We start from the raw sequence: 13,022 nt of genomic DNA, 5'->3' as shown, positions 1-13,022 counted from the left end.
AGCCTCAACTATTTAAACAAACCTCACAGACCTGTACAGGTCTATAGCGACACGATCCTACAAATTACCGGCTTATCGAGAGGTAAGTCTTTTTCTTAGTTTTAATTATTATTCATTGTCGTTACGTGGGAGCTAGATTATTCAATTAATCATCAACTACCACCGCTCAGTACACCCTTACCCCCACGTAACATTCCCCTTTTTTGGTGCCTCTTTTTTTTACTTAATCCCCGCCCCTTTTTTATTTCGGGTAACTCAGAAGAGAGAAAATAAATGAAAGTGAAAGTGGACCGATTTTTTTTCCTTACATTTTTTTTTATTCCATATTTCTACTTAATCCCGCTTTCTTTTTTGTATTTTTGATAACCGAGAAGAGAAAACAGGAATGAAAAAAAAACAATTCCGAGAGTGTGTAGATTTTTTTACATTTTTCTTTTTTTTTTTTGTTTCTTTATTTGGTAACCCGGATGAGAAAAATTTCAGCTATCTCTCTTGCAATCATGTGTCGGCTGATCAATCCTGGCGTGCTCTTAGAAGAGAATATATATATATATATATATATATTCCCGGTTTATTGTTTTTTGCATTATACTTCGACTTCGCCGGTCGACTCTCGATTCAAATATTTATGAGAAATTTTGCATGTATATCTCGAAATATATCCCGAAATGACGAAGTTTACAATGTATTACAAAAAAAGTTTCAATCAAATATCGAGGACCCCGACTTGTGTCTGGAATCAGTAGAATCACCCACATATCATTAATTGTCATTGCAGTTGATTTCGACTTTTCCTAAATATCATTGAATACCCTGAAAATGTTCCGAAAATATCCTTGAATTTTTTATGGATTCTTTAGCAGGCAGAACGAATAAAATGCGTATGCTCTATTCGAAAGGGTGACCAATGTAAAGAATGTCGCACGAAAGCTGGTTGTGTTGGGATAATGGTCAACATGGAGTCGAATGCACCATGTCCACTCCTAGTGCTGTCATTTCAAACAGAACAATCACTAGGAAGACGTTAGTGCACTTGGCCAAACAATCAACGAACGTCCGTCAGAAAATAGAATAAATGTTGTCATCACCCGATATTATTATTATTCTTATTATTATCAGGAATATTTTTATTTTTACCGCATCATGATTTTTATGACATTCGATTTAGTATGGTGTTAACGACTACCGCTAATGCTCGTTCTTCCGCCGTCTGCGAGTCCGAAGACGTCTGCTTCGGCGGACCGTCAGTGTGAAATTTTCGGAACCGCGGATTCCGAGAGACTCGCTTGTCCCGCTGGTTCGGGGTGGATCTGACCAACTTGTGGAGCTGCGCAGTATCCGACGCAGGTGCGGACTTTTTTTCTTCTTTTTTCTTCTTCGACTTTTTCTGATCCCACCATCGCCAATTTTTTTTCTGCTTCTTATTCTCGTTCGGGGTGGCTGCATAAGCAGAACAACACAATTGAGAGTAACCTATTGCAATCCACTACAATCATCTACGCTGGTCCGCGTTGAAAATTAAAGAAAAACCATATAAGGTCGTATACGACTTCATCCGATTTCTTTTTAACTTTCTTTGAAGTATTTGTAAAAAAAAACATTGAAAGTAAAAGTTGTAGTTTTCAATCTTCTTTTCAATAACATTTGCATCATAATTTTAACGGCGCTGTAAACTCTATTTTCCATGAAACAATTTTTTTAAATTGTTTTCTCCAGACAGACCACTTTTCCGTAAGATTCCATAAAAAAATCACCGGATCGGGCCCGACTAGAGTTCTGGAGTTAAAAAGCAAATTCTAAATCAAATCACGCGACTGTACAATGTTTTTTTTAGAGTCCACAACCCTACACGACTGCATTATAACGATTCTTTTACTGAATCTACACATTTGGCCGAAGATTTAGTAAAGTTGGTAGCAAAATAAGTGTATTCTTTTTATTAAAAAACAATCTAAATATGCAAATTGCATAAAGTACCCATCCGTGAGCAGAGCTCGCTATACCCCTTACTCTTTCGCAATACCGAATGGAAAACTTACAACCTTCCCCAGCATTGTCTGTGTAAGCTATGTGTCAGGCTCCACTGTATGTTTGGAACGCCGATATTGAAATGGTGAATAAAAAAGCGCATCGCATGCATCACATAAGTACTTACGATTAGGAGTTTTTGGAATCTCCGCGCTGCCCGAGGCAACACCAAGTTGACCCGTTGTACTTTGATCCATCCCGCAATGAATAAAATATTCTTCGTACAGATGGGGTGTAGGGAATAAGACCGGAATAAGTCGGGATGCGAACATGTCGGGTCAATTGTTATTGAGGAAGGGGGAGTGAGGCGTCCATGCTTCAAGGAGGGAAAAAACAGTTAGGCTCGTGTTTATAGTCAGTTCTTAAATTGAAGCTCGGTCTTAAGTCCTCGTTTACCATGACTTGAGACAGGACTTCACGGTCTGAAGACCGTGCTCAATCTTAAGAACCGACTACTCTGCATACAGGCCTTAACATTTTTTTATTTATGGAAACAAAAGTCGTATCGACAATCCGAAACCATAGATTGTTGGAAATGCTTCAATCGGCGTGTTAAAAAAATTGAAATTGGTATGTAACAAATTGTCGGAAGTGTTGTTTAGGATATATTTTTTTTGTTTAAAAAAAATGCATCTCCTACAATTTATTAGATTCCGATGTGAATATTTGACGACATGATTGTTGAACGGTTACCAACAAACGCTGGTTTGGGATTTCCAAAGCGATATGTGCGCGTACTCACATTTCGTCCTGGTTGACGATTCGGGTTAACGCCTCCATCTCAGTCTCCAAGTTGTCAACAGGAATCGTCTGTACATAAAACAAGGAATATGAGATAATTCTGTTTGCAGCATTCAGTTTATTACGACTGCCATTGTTTCGTCCTATGAACGATTAAAATGCTAATCGACAACTCATACTGAAATGTTGATACAGGATATTCTTTCTCAACTCTTACGATTTTGCGTACGCGGGTTAGCGATTTTACCGTTCGTCTGAAAATTACTTTCGTTTTACTATGTACACAAGGGTGGCCGTTAGATGGCTTTTTTTGGAATTTCAATGCTGGATGGTCGTAGATCCGTGTGAAATATATTTTTTATAAATCTCTAATTTTTACAAATTTTTATTTCGAACCCTCAGTGACCCTGCTGGCCCGTGATTTTCTTCGCTGAAAATAAAAATCTGAAAAAAATTAAAAAATTTTTTTTTATATATTTGAAGCCGATCTACGACAATGTAACATTGAAATTGCAAAAAAGCAATTTAACGGCCAATCTAATATCTATGGGGCATTCCACGTCAAATTTGCAATCAATGTACCTCACTTCCTCTCTTTCTTCATAATTTGTTAGTAGGGTCTTGCAACCGACCCACAAGGGTCTCGGAATTTTTTTCAGATTTTTTTAGCCACTGGTGAAATTTCAAAAAAATCGGAAAACCAATTTCGAAAACGACATTTTTAAAATCTAAAAAAATTCACACTGATTTTATGATTTAAAATATGATTTGTAAGCCGGTATTTCCATACATGTCAAATAATTATGCAATTTACTTACCATCTTGATACCTCGAGAGCTGCTGTCACTAAACTGAAAACTGTAAAGCCTCTTAACTGGCTGCCAATATCCGAAGAGGAGAGGGGTCTATACATTGTTGCTACTGAAATAATTTTGTCGTTCCGATCTCGCATCTCTCAAAATTCTTAAGAAATGCTCGTCAAGACTGATATAAAATGGGCGTATTTTTTTTTAATGAGGAAAAGTTTTGACAGGTTTAGTGGCCCGTACTAGCTCGCCGGTGTGAGTTACGACTTTTCCACAATGGGCACTTTTGTAGAGCGTTTAATCCTGAGAAATACTTGTCTATGGTCAAAGCAATGCCATGAAATGCCGCTGAGCTATAGAAATTTAACGATAAAAAATCCGAGTTTCCGTGTATTGTCAATGGGAAATCTTTACACGCCCTGGTCTACGACTTAATATTAATATTAAGGGCTCAAACTTTCGGGGAATTTTTTTTTTGTCTTTCCAAAAAAATTTCACGATGGGACCGAAAAAAAAATAGTCGAAAAAAAGCACCCTAATACATACATATATGATTGTATGGAATATTAAACATTTTCCTCTCTTTAGGCGGTGTCATACCCCCATTTGGTCGTTTACCCACCGAAAATGTTGGATCCAAAAATTGAAAGCTCATTGATGTTTTTTTATCAGAATCGACCCGGTTTATTGTTTTTTGCATTATACTTCGACTTCGCCGGTCGACTCTCGATTCAAATATTGACGAGAAATTTTGCATGTATATCTCGAAATATATCCCGAAACGACCAAGTTTACAATGTATTACTTTGTATGCGATCACGGATTCCCCCAAATGTATCCACCAATTTTTCGATCGTCAGTCGCAACTCGTGTTACGAATACTCAACATCGTAATCTCGTAATAAGGGAGTGACTTCTGTATGTGCTTTGTTGCGTCGAAAAACATCAACAATGGATGAAAACAAACCGCAACGTGCGCGCGATCTCTGCGCTTACCGTGGTTATAACAATTCGAAATTTACGGGAACAAAACTATACAGGTTTCCTGTGGCAGGAGATTGCCGCCTTGATGCGTGGGTAAAAAATACCGGTGAGTGTTGCCTTGTAATTATTTGCCTTTTTTCTCGAAATGGAAAAGTACAAGAATCTCGGAGAACAGTGAAATCTAAAATAACTGACGCTATGCGAAAAAGGATGTACTGAAGAATGTTTGGTACATTTATTTCTTAATTTTTATTTATTTTCAAAAATTTTTTTTCGATTCTATCCAGCATACAAAATTTTTTTTTATAATTTCAATTCCTAAATGAAAAATGAGTGCTTTCACGCATCATCAGAAACGTCTGCCGTGTCTCTTGATAATGCAAAAAACTTGTGAAAAAATTATGGTGGGAAAAAATTGTTGAACAAATTTCCGTTCATGTTCTTTTCTTATATTATAGAATGAATTCGTTCGTTTCTCGGAACATGTATGAAATTGTTCAGAATTTTCACTCCATTTTAAATTCAATTTTTATAATTTTGGTAAAATTATGAAGGGCGAATTTTTGATATATGTTCGGAGAAATGTTCCGTGTTGCATCCAAGAAGTATGCGGGATATTAAACGATCAGAAATTAAACCTATACGAATTCTCGAAAACAGAAATTTTGGAAAAGAGACAATTAAAAAAAATCATCGCACTTGCTTGCAAATATATTTACATTAATTTCATAGTAGAAAAAATAAAGTTTTCTAGAGGTTTTCTGAACGACATTTTTTTAAACGATTGATTTCAAACTTTTTCACTTTATGATGACAACAAAAAATGTTCTGCGCATCTGCAGGATGTTTTTATTTTTTTTATTGATTTTTACCTTATGGCAAAGTACTCAAAATTATCACCGAAACTCACTTTCGGTAGGAAAAAAAATTCTCCTATCGAGTTTCAAAGTCAATGTATTCACAAGGCGCGGTTTGGCGCAGATGCGTCACTTGTTAATGCAGATTGCAGGTATATTTTTTCCGAAATCGCAGGCAATAAGTACTTGCTGACTTTATCACCGGAAACATTACGGACGTGGGGGTTATGCCGGGAGCATCTCAGCCCGATGTACTTCATTGGCAACAGACTTTCGCAACAGGCGATTCCTCTTATGTTTCTCGAGAGTGTTGACGATTCGAAGGACCACCCGGAAGTCCGAACTCCATCCACATATGCGGAAGGTCCAGTGGATGATTGCGCAGTCCGTACAATGGTAAGTGATGCAATTTCTCTCGCAACGCCGCACCCGGTCGAGTTCGAGTCGTTGATTCTCAACGATTCTGCCGATGAACCGGTGACGTTCATTTCCGCGTTTGCGGCGAATCACTCCGTCATACCGGCGGGTACCGTTTCCTCGGGCTTGACGGAAACGGTGCTTGTTATGCCTTGTGAATCCGTAGAGGTACAAAGCACAGGTGAGTCCGCCTTTGATACGGTTCACTCGTCGACATCGGCGTGTGTGCCTACTGGCGTAGGTAAAGAAGATTTGCACGTTACGGAGCATGCGCGTAAGTATAGAAAGACAGTGGTGAGCTTTGCTGATTCGGATGACGAAAATTGCACCTGGATGAGCGTAGAACCGCAACCCGAAGATAGTAGCCCTGCATGTCAGACGCCTGAGGGACACATGTCATGTGTGGGTGATCTGTCGCTTCATGCAAAAGTGTTGCGTCATCTGCGTAAACAAAATGCCGCTTTGATACGGGAAAATGCATCGAAGACGAAAACGATTCGACAACTCCGTCAAAAGCTGAAACGAGCTTTGAGGACAGGTGCACGTGTGGAGAAAAAACACACACGCGCAGGCGCCCAGCGCCACTTAAACGAGACAGATGGAGCAGGCATACATTTTCGCCGTACAGTAGGAAGAGAGGGGGATATTACTCCCTCTCCATTCGTCTTACGCTTTTTCGATCAGGCTACGGATCTGACGCGAGTTTAACATTTTGTACCCATCTAAGAAAGTGCCAAGCGCCGCTAAAGAAGTTTTCACTTCAAAAAAAATTGTCCCTCGATAGTTTTCTCGATCAGCAAAAGAGTTTGCAGCCGGCAGCAAGAACGATGATGAAGCTCCAATTGCACTGAAAAATGCTCCGTACTCGGAAGAAGAAAAAGATCTTGCAAAGCAGCTTTTTTATACGCGTTTGAGAAATGCAGGATGCATGTTTCCGGCGGAAAGTACCGTGCGCAATTGGATCTCGGAGGTTGACATAAAACCCGGCGTCTGCGATTTCATATTCCAGAAGTTGAAGGTCAAAATTGAAGAGTTGCCCATCGAAAATAGGGTATGCGCTCTAAAATGGGACGAGATGACAATCAAACAATTTGAAGAATATTCGGAGAAACTCGATTGCATCGAAGGTCTGATTGATCGCGGCCCACTAGGTCGGAGGGATGAACGCGCGCGCTACGTCTTAGTTTTTTGCGTCAACAGTTTGAACGCAAATCGATCATGGCGGCAACAACTCGCGTATTTTCTTCCCGGGACTGGCATGAAGGCCGAGGAGATTCATACCTTGGTCGATGAATGCCTCCGTTGATTGCATGAAGCTGGAGCCGTAGTTCACCTCGTGACATGTGATCATGGTCCCTCGAACCAAAAATTGTTCAATTCTTGTTTGAAAGTGTCAGAGGAGAGTCCGTGCTTTATGAGCGGTGACCGAAATTACTTTGCTTCATTCGACTTTCCTCATTTGATAAAACGTCTTTTAAGCACGTTGCGGACACACCAAATACTGTACTGGAGGGGTTAGATTATCGCTTCCTACGAAGATTTTGTAAAAACTTAGAGATACGATAACTGCAGTACTACCTCGAATCTACTCTCTCACATCTCCGAGGCGTACTTGTTTCCATCGTCCTTCTAGGCGATGAACGTTGAGCGTGCTTTTCAAATTTTGAGCCGCCGATTTGCAGCGGCAATAACAATTGCAGGCAAGGATCCGCACGGGTTCAACACGGAAACGTGACAGGCTAGCGCAGCTTTTGCTGAGCGTATGAATAAAGTCATCGATTCGTGCAATGCCTACGAGCTTTTGTGCCGAAATCCGGATGAGCGCCCGCTTGCCGACAAGAAACCCGAGATCGAGGAAACGCTTACAGAGTTCGTGAAGTTTTCTTCGGAATGGACGATTGCTGACCCAAGCAGAAAGTGGACCGCTGAAAATACTTCGCGAGCTATTCTGCTAACGTATCCGACGATAAAAGAGAAGTATCCCGGATTCGAGTTGGCAGCCGGACTATGCAACCAAGATTCCGTCGAACACCTCTTCTCGAAATTTCGCCAGCGAGGTGGTCACAACCCAAATCCCACGGCTCGGACGATTCGCTTGTCTCTGAGACACATCCTTTCTACCGGATACATCGGCAGCGGCAGCAGAGGAAATGTACAATGTCCCGACGCCGTTGCTTTACTAGAACCCTGCACGATGGTAGCTCGGGCTTTCGATACGCCAGAGAGTATGCCTGCGGATCCCACCGAACACGAATTCGACGAGGATACGGCAGAAGTGGAAAATGCTGTGGAAGCTCTGAGGCAAGAGCAGGAAACAGAAATGGCGAACGCGGAGACGTCGAAAGAAACGGAGTTATCGAGCTACGAACTTTGTGCAATCAATTATTTTGCTGGTTACGTAGCTCAGCGCAACCTGCGCAAATTTCCGTGCGATCGCTGTCGTTTTGAAACCGTTAAAACTCCGATGGAAGCGTCATCGCCGAATGAGGTGTATACTGAACTTCGGGAATATGAACATGCTGACGCTGATGCGCCATCGGTGTCATATCTGAGCCGGCCCACAGACAAGTTCGAAAGCATCGACAGATCGCAACTCCAAGCTTTTTATCGATTGTGGAAGACGCACTGGGCTCGCGAAGGTCTTCCGATCAATCTTATAGATGATATTATCACAGATACTGCCAGATTGTATACTGACTGGTTTCACAAAGGTGATGAATGCCTTCAGCATCGCATAGAGCTTCTACGCCTTATGGTCAAAGTGAAGGTTTTCGCTCAGACTACATTCAACAATCGGGCAGTACGACAGTCCGGATCAGCTCGTACTATGCACAAGCCGAACAGTAAGTTACAAAAAATTGAAGGTATTTAAATTGAATCGAAAGCTCTGAATGCGAAGATGTACCCGGACGTCAACCGGAGGCTCCATAGCTGCGCTTCATGACACTTTCTGTTGTGAAGACGTACCCGGGGAGGCTCAGTGAGAAAGACGTACCCGGCGATTGCCAGAGGCTCTATGAGCTGCGCTTCATGTATTTCCTTTCGTTTGGTTTGAAGTCGAACCTGGCGATCACCAGAGGCTCTGTGGGCTGCGCTTCGTGTATTTCATAGCTCGGTCTACAATAGGCGGATACGTTCCCGTTCCCGTGGACAGTTGAAGTATACGAAACCCATAGTAACGTCCACAATCGCGTGTGCGTTCAATTGTAGACGGTACTATGGGTTTCATATACTTAAACTCCCCACGGGAACGGGAACGTATGCGCCTATTGTAGACCGAGCTCAAATCTTGAAGTCGTACCTGGCAATTAACAGAGGCTCTGCGAGCTGCGCTTCAACCCGTGTATAAATTTGTTGGTTGAACATCGGAAAATGGCATATAGGCTTAATGGCTAGCTAGTTTACATGCTATAATGATTCAACTGACTAATCACTGGCTCCATACATAATATTTCTATATTCAACCCAAAAATTTAAATACGGGAACGGGGGGTGGTGTTGATTGCCTTCTCGTGGTGCCCCCCGAAAACGAGTGCATTAATCTTTCTTGCTGAATACTAAGTTAAATGTTGATGCTTATTATCCTGTTTCAAGAATAGTTTGGAATATTAATCATTTGATTCTAATTATAGTGCACTCGGCTAAACAATCAACAAAAGTATGATTCACAGAATTCTTTCAACACTTTCCTTATTGACGTTCTGTGAAATCCAGACGTTATTCCGTCACAAAAATTTGAATAGTATTCGTTCATGAGTGCTTCAATATTTGTAAAAACCAAACCCTTACGGACATTCATCTGCCAATTCTACATGCCTTTACCTTCACTTTGTTTGCTCCCCAAATCCCATTACGCCTTCATTAATGAGATCATGCTGACCACACGTGTATTGAACAAGTGTAGTATATTTTTATCGTTGCGGATTGATGTGATAATCCCCTCAAAATGTATACATTAAAAAATTAATATAAACGATAAATTAGTTTATTGTAATTAGTTGTTGCATGAAAAAAAATATGGTTATTAGTAGAAATTTGACTAGTTCACTTGTTAATTTGGCAACGTCAAGTTGTCAGCTGTCAAGTGCATAACCTCACCTCGAGACCGGAAGTCATGAGTCCCAAAGGTAATTAATTCATGATTTTGTCCTTGAAGTTGCGGCTAACTAACATTTTTGTAACACTTATGAGAAGAATAATGTTCATCGGATACGTAGGTGATTTCACTTTTTTCCCAGCATTTACGACCTCTTCAATTGTTTTCGAAAGTCACGGTCCATTTGCTGCCATGAAAAAATCTAATTTTGAGTAATTATTTTCTTGTTTAAATGTTCGGGAACCAGCCTGATCTTTTTGTACAGTCATTTCTGAATATTTTTCGAAAAATCAGATTTTTCTACCGGTTTTGAAATACTGTGCATGATCCCATTGAACAATGATTGAATTCAAGATTTTCGGTGGGGAAACGGCTGAATGGGGGTAATATTATTAAACAGCTGAAAGAGAGTTTTTATACAATCGACCCGGTCTCCATTTGTTTTTCTTTAGATTTTTTCTCTTCCGGATTACAAAATAAAGAAACGAAAAAAAAAAACAAAAATGTAAAAAAATCTACACACTCTCGGAATTGTTTTTTTTCATTCCTTTTTTCTGTTCTCGGTTATCAAAAATACAAAAAAGAAAGCGGGATCAAGTAAAAATACGAAATAAAAAAAAATGGAAGCAAAAAAAAAATCGGTTCACTTTCACTTTCATCTATTTTCTCTCTTCTGAGTTACCCGAAATAAAAAAGGGGCGGGGATTAAGTAAAAACAAGAGGCGCCAAAAACGGGGAACAAATCGATTCACTCTCGGTATTTTATTGTTTCAATTATTTGTCCTCTTCTGGGTTACCCACACTACAAAAGGTGGGTTCAGTAAAAAAAAAACAAAAGGAAAGAAGGAAAAAATCGACCGTCTCTCGAAATTTTCTTTCATTTGTTTTTTCTCCGCGAAAATACAAAAAAAAAGCCGTGATTGAATTTAAAAAAACAAAAAAAAAAGTGAATTGCGATCGAACCCGTGTCCCACATCACTCCACCCTCATGTGGTATTCACTCAGCCACAATACAGCTACGTCCATGATCGCGCGTTAGCTCGGGATATTTACGGAGCTTGCTTGGAACTCGCTGATGGTTCTCTGCAAGATTCAGTTCGAGAAAAAAAAAATTTCCCCCAACCACTTGCCCATTGCACATTTTGCATAAATGTTATGGAGCTGGCTTCGTATATTTTTCCATAGACTGCGTGTACAAATATTCGAGAACACCAGGCGTCACATATTTTCATATCAATAAAAAAATAATATTTATTAAAAAAAAAAACAAGTATTCGGGCTGGGAATGGTTAATTATTTTGGTTCAGCGTCCGCTAATTGAATCCAAAATTTATCAAATCTGGAGATACTTTTATTCGCTGACATTCATAATTGAATCAAGAAAAATCCCAATTCTTGCATTCCTGGAAACATCTGTGTGAGCGGGGACAAGGATGCGATTGGCAACCACTTGCTCGATCGACCGAGTATATCATATATACACGATTGTCGGCCACCTTCGGTGCGTGGCCGCCTAGGTGTCACGTCGACGCTCCAACCTAGCTCGTATCACGAAAATCCGAGCGTTGGAGATCTCCCTGCTCATCTCAGGTTTCATTTTCCTAATTTCGCATATCGGGGAAAAGAGAGCATGGCGTTACCGACCGAATTCCAGCCGATATCTTAGGTTACTTCGCTTACAATAAGACGCGTTCAGTGCCAATCGGTAAGCGAAGTAACTTAAGATATCGGCTGTAATTCGGTCGGTAACGCCACGCTCTCTTTTTCCCGATATGCGAGATTAGAAAAATGAAACATATCTGTCTCTATATCACTTAACCACGCCGGCATTGTAGGAATTCATACCAACGACTGCTCATGCAGATGTCGGTAGCTTGTGGCGATGATAGGACACTAGCGTTATTGGAGAGCAAAAAATAAAACCGGAAGCTATATCGGATACAAATATTTATTGAACGCGGCCTGATTAGAAACCAATGTTTGTTCGACACAGCCGACTTTTGGACGCCGAATATTGAATACATCTAATGGACCAAGAAATTAAATAACTATTTCAGAACTCGATTGGAATCAAAATTTGTCAGATGTGAAAAAGTAATCTGAGAGTCCGATTACGGAAAACATAAGCTCCGTATTCAGTGTTCACTCGCAATCAATGTTCAATGCTCGGTGTATCCAGTTCACAACACTATAAAGATTTTTCAGGTCATGGAATAAGGTGGTTACCGATGCTGCAGTGGAGAAAAAAATTCCAAGTACACTCCTTGGCCTTAAATTAGCCATTCCGCCTGATTAAATTTGAACATGTACTGCCGTATAAATACGTACACTGGAGCTTCCGTTTGCCGTAATCGGTGTGGAAATGGGATTTCAGCATTACCTTCTCACATCTGACGAAGTTTATTTTCAATCGAGTGTCGTATTCGATGTTCGGTGTCCAATATGGCTGTTGTCTCATCGGGCTGTGTCCAATTAATCTTGTGCCCAATAGAGCTTCCAATTTTTCATTTTGTTTTGTCTGATAACACTGAGATCCTATCAGGTGGTGTCTAAAGGGGGTCATGAAAATAATATCAAATGTGGTTCGATTTTGGGCCACAAAGAGTGAAAAGCGAACCGGATGATTTTCTCAACTAAAACGCGTCGCGGTGTCAGTTAACCGCGATAAATTATATAACGCACGAATCCTATCACGAAACGAATTATAGATTATGATATAAACTGCAATATTCGCGGCAAACTTGGATATTTTTTTTGCTTTGTAAACGACAAGTATCACAGGTACGGGGTGGGCGCGAAGATTCGACGATTATAAATTAGCGGTAAGCTACCGAGATCGAAGTGGCTCAATCGTTCGTCTATTGTTTATATTTATGACTGCAGCCTAAGCCCAAGTAAGGAGCGTCATAACCTTATTTTATTTAATCGGCTTGTTCATAAATGGAATTGATGGATATTTACACTCACCATTATCTTTCTATTGCGAGAAAATTGCCACGCAGTTTACACATTCTACTCAAAACTGTACCCTGATAGTGAAATTACTGCGTGATTTCTGTTTAAATTTAGTCGAACTGCGATGAGTGAAAATTT

General features: G+C 40.3%; 1 protein-coding gene across 2 annotated transcripts; it reads right to left on the bottom strand.

Moving 5' to 3' along the window:
- Nucleotides 1–1,096: 1,096 nt before the first annotated feature.
- On the bottom strand, nucleotides 1,097–13,022 carry LOC124293867. Of its 2 annotated transcripts, XR_006903737.1 has the most exons (3): nucleotides 12,897–13,022; nucleotides 2,771–2,838; nucleotides 1,097–1,440 (listed from the first exon to the last, which is right to left on the bottom strand). XR_006903737.1 is itself a non-coding variant. In XM_046736572.1 (2 exons), exons 1-2 carry the CDS (start codon nucleotides 2,298–2,300, stop codon nucleotides 1,151–1,153), a joined length of 435 nt encoding a protein of 144 aa, XP_046592528.1. In that variant the 5' UTR covers nucleotides 2,301–2,330; the 3' UTR covers nucleotides 1,097–1,150. The 2 variants fall into 2 exon arrangements, 1 of the variants encoding a protein (XP_046592528.1); XM_046736572.1 differs by lacking the exons at nucleotides 2,771–2,838; nucleotides 12,897–13,022 and adding an exon at nucleotides 2,156–2,330.

The sequence above is a fragment of the Neodiprion lecontei genome, chromosome 4, assembly GCF_021901455.1.
Source record: "Neodiprion lecontei isolate iyNeoLeco1 chromosome 4, iyNeoLeco1.1, whole genome shotgun sequence".
NCBI classification, from domain to species: domain Eukaryota; kingdom Metazoa; phylum Arthropoda; class Insecta; order Hymenoptera; family Diprionidae; genus Neodiprion; species Neodiprion lecontei.
Note: the sequence above shows the minus strand (reverse complement) of the source record. Positions and strands in the feature narration are given on the sequence as shown.

Coding starts and splice junctions, on each gene's coding strand:
- LOC124293867 (XM_046736572.1), bottom strand. CDS start 2,300: ATGTTCGCATCCCGACTTATTCCGGTCTTATTCCCTACACCCCATCTG. Junction 1,441..2,155: donor GATTCCAAAAACTCCTAATC/GTAAGTACTTAT, acceptor CTGCTTATGCAG/CCACCCCGAACGAGAATAAG.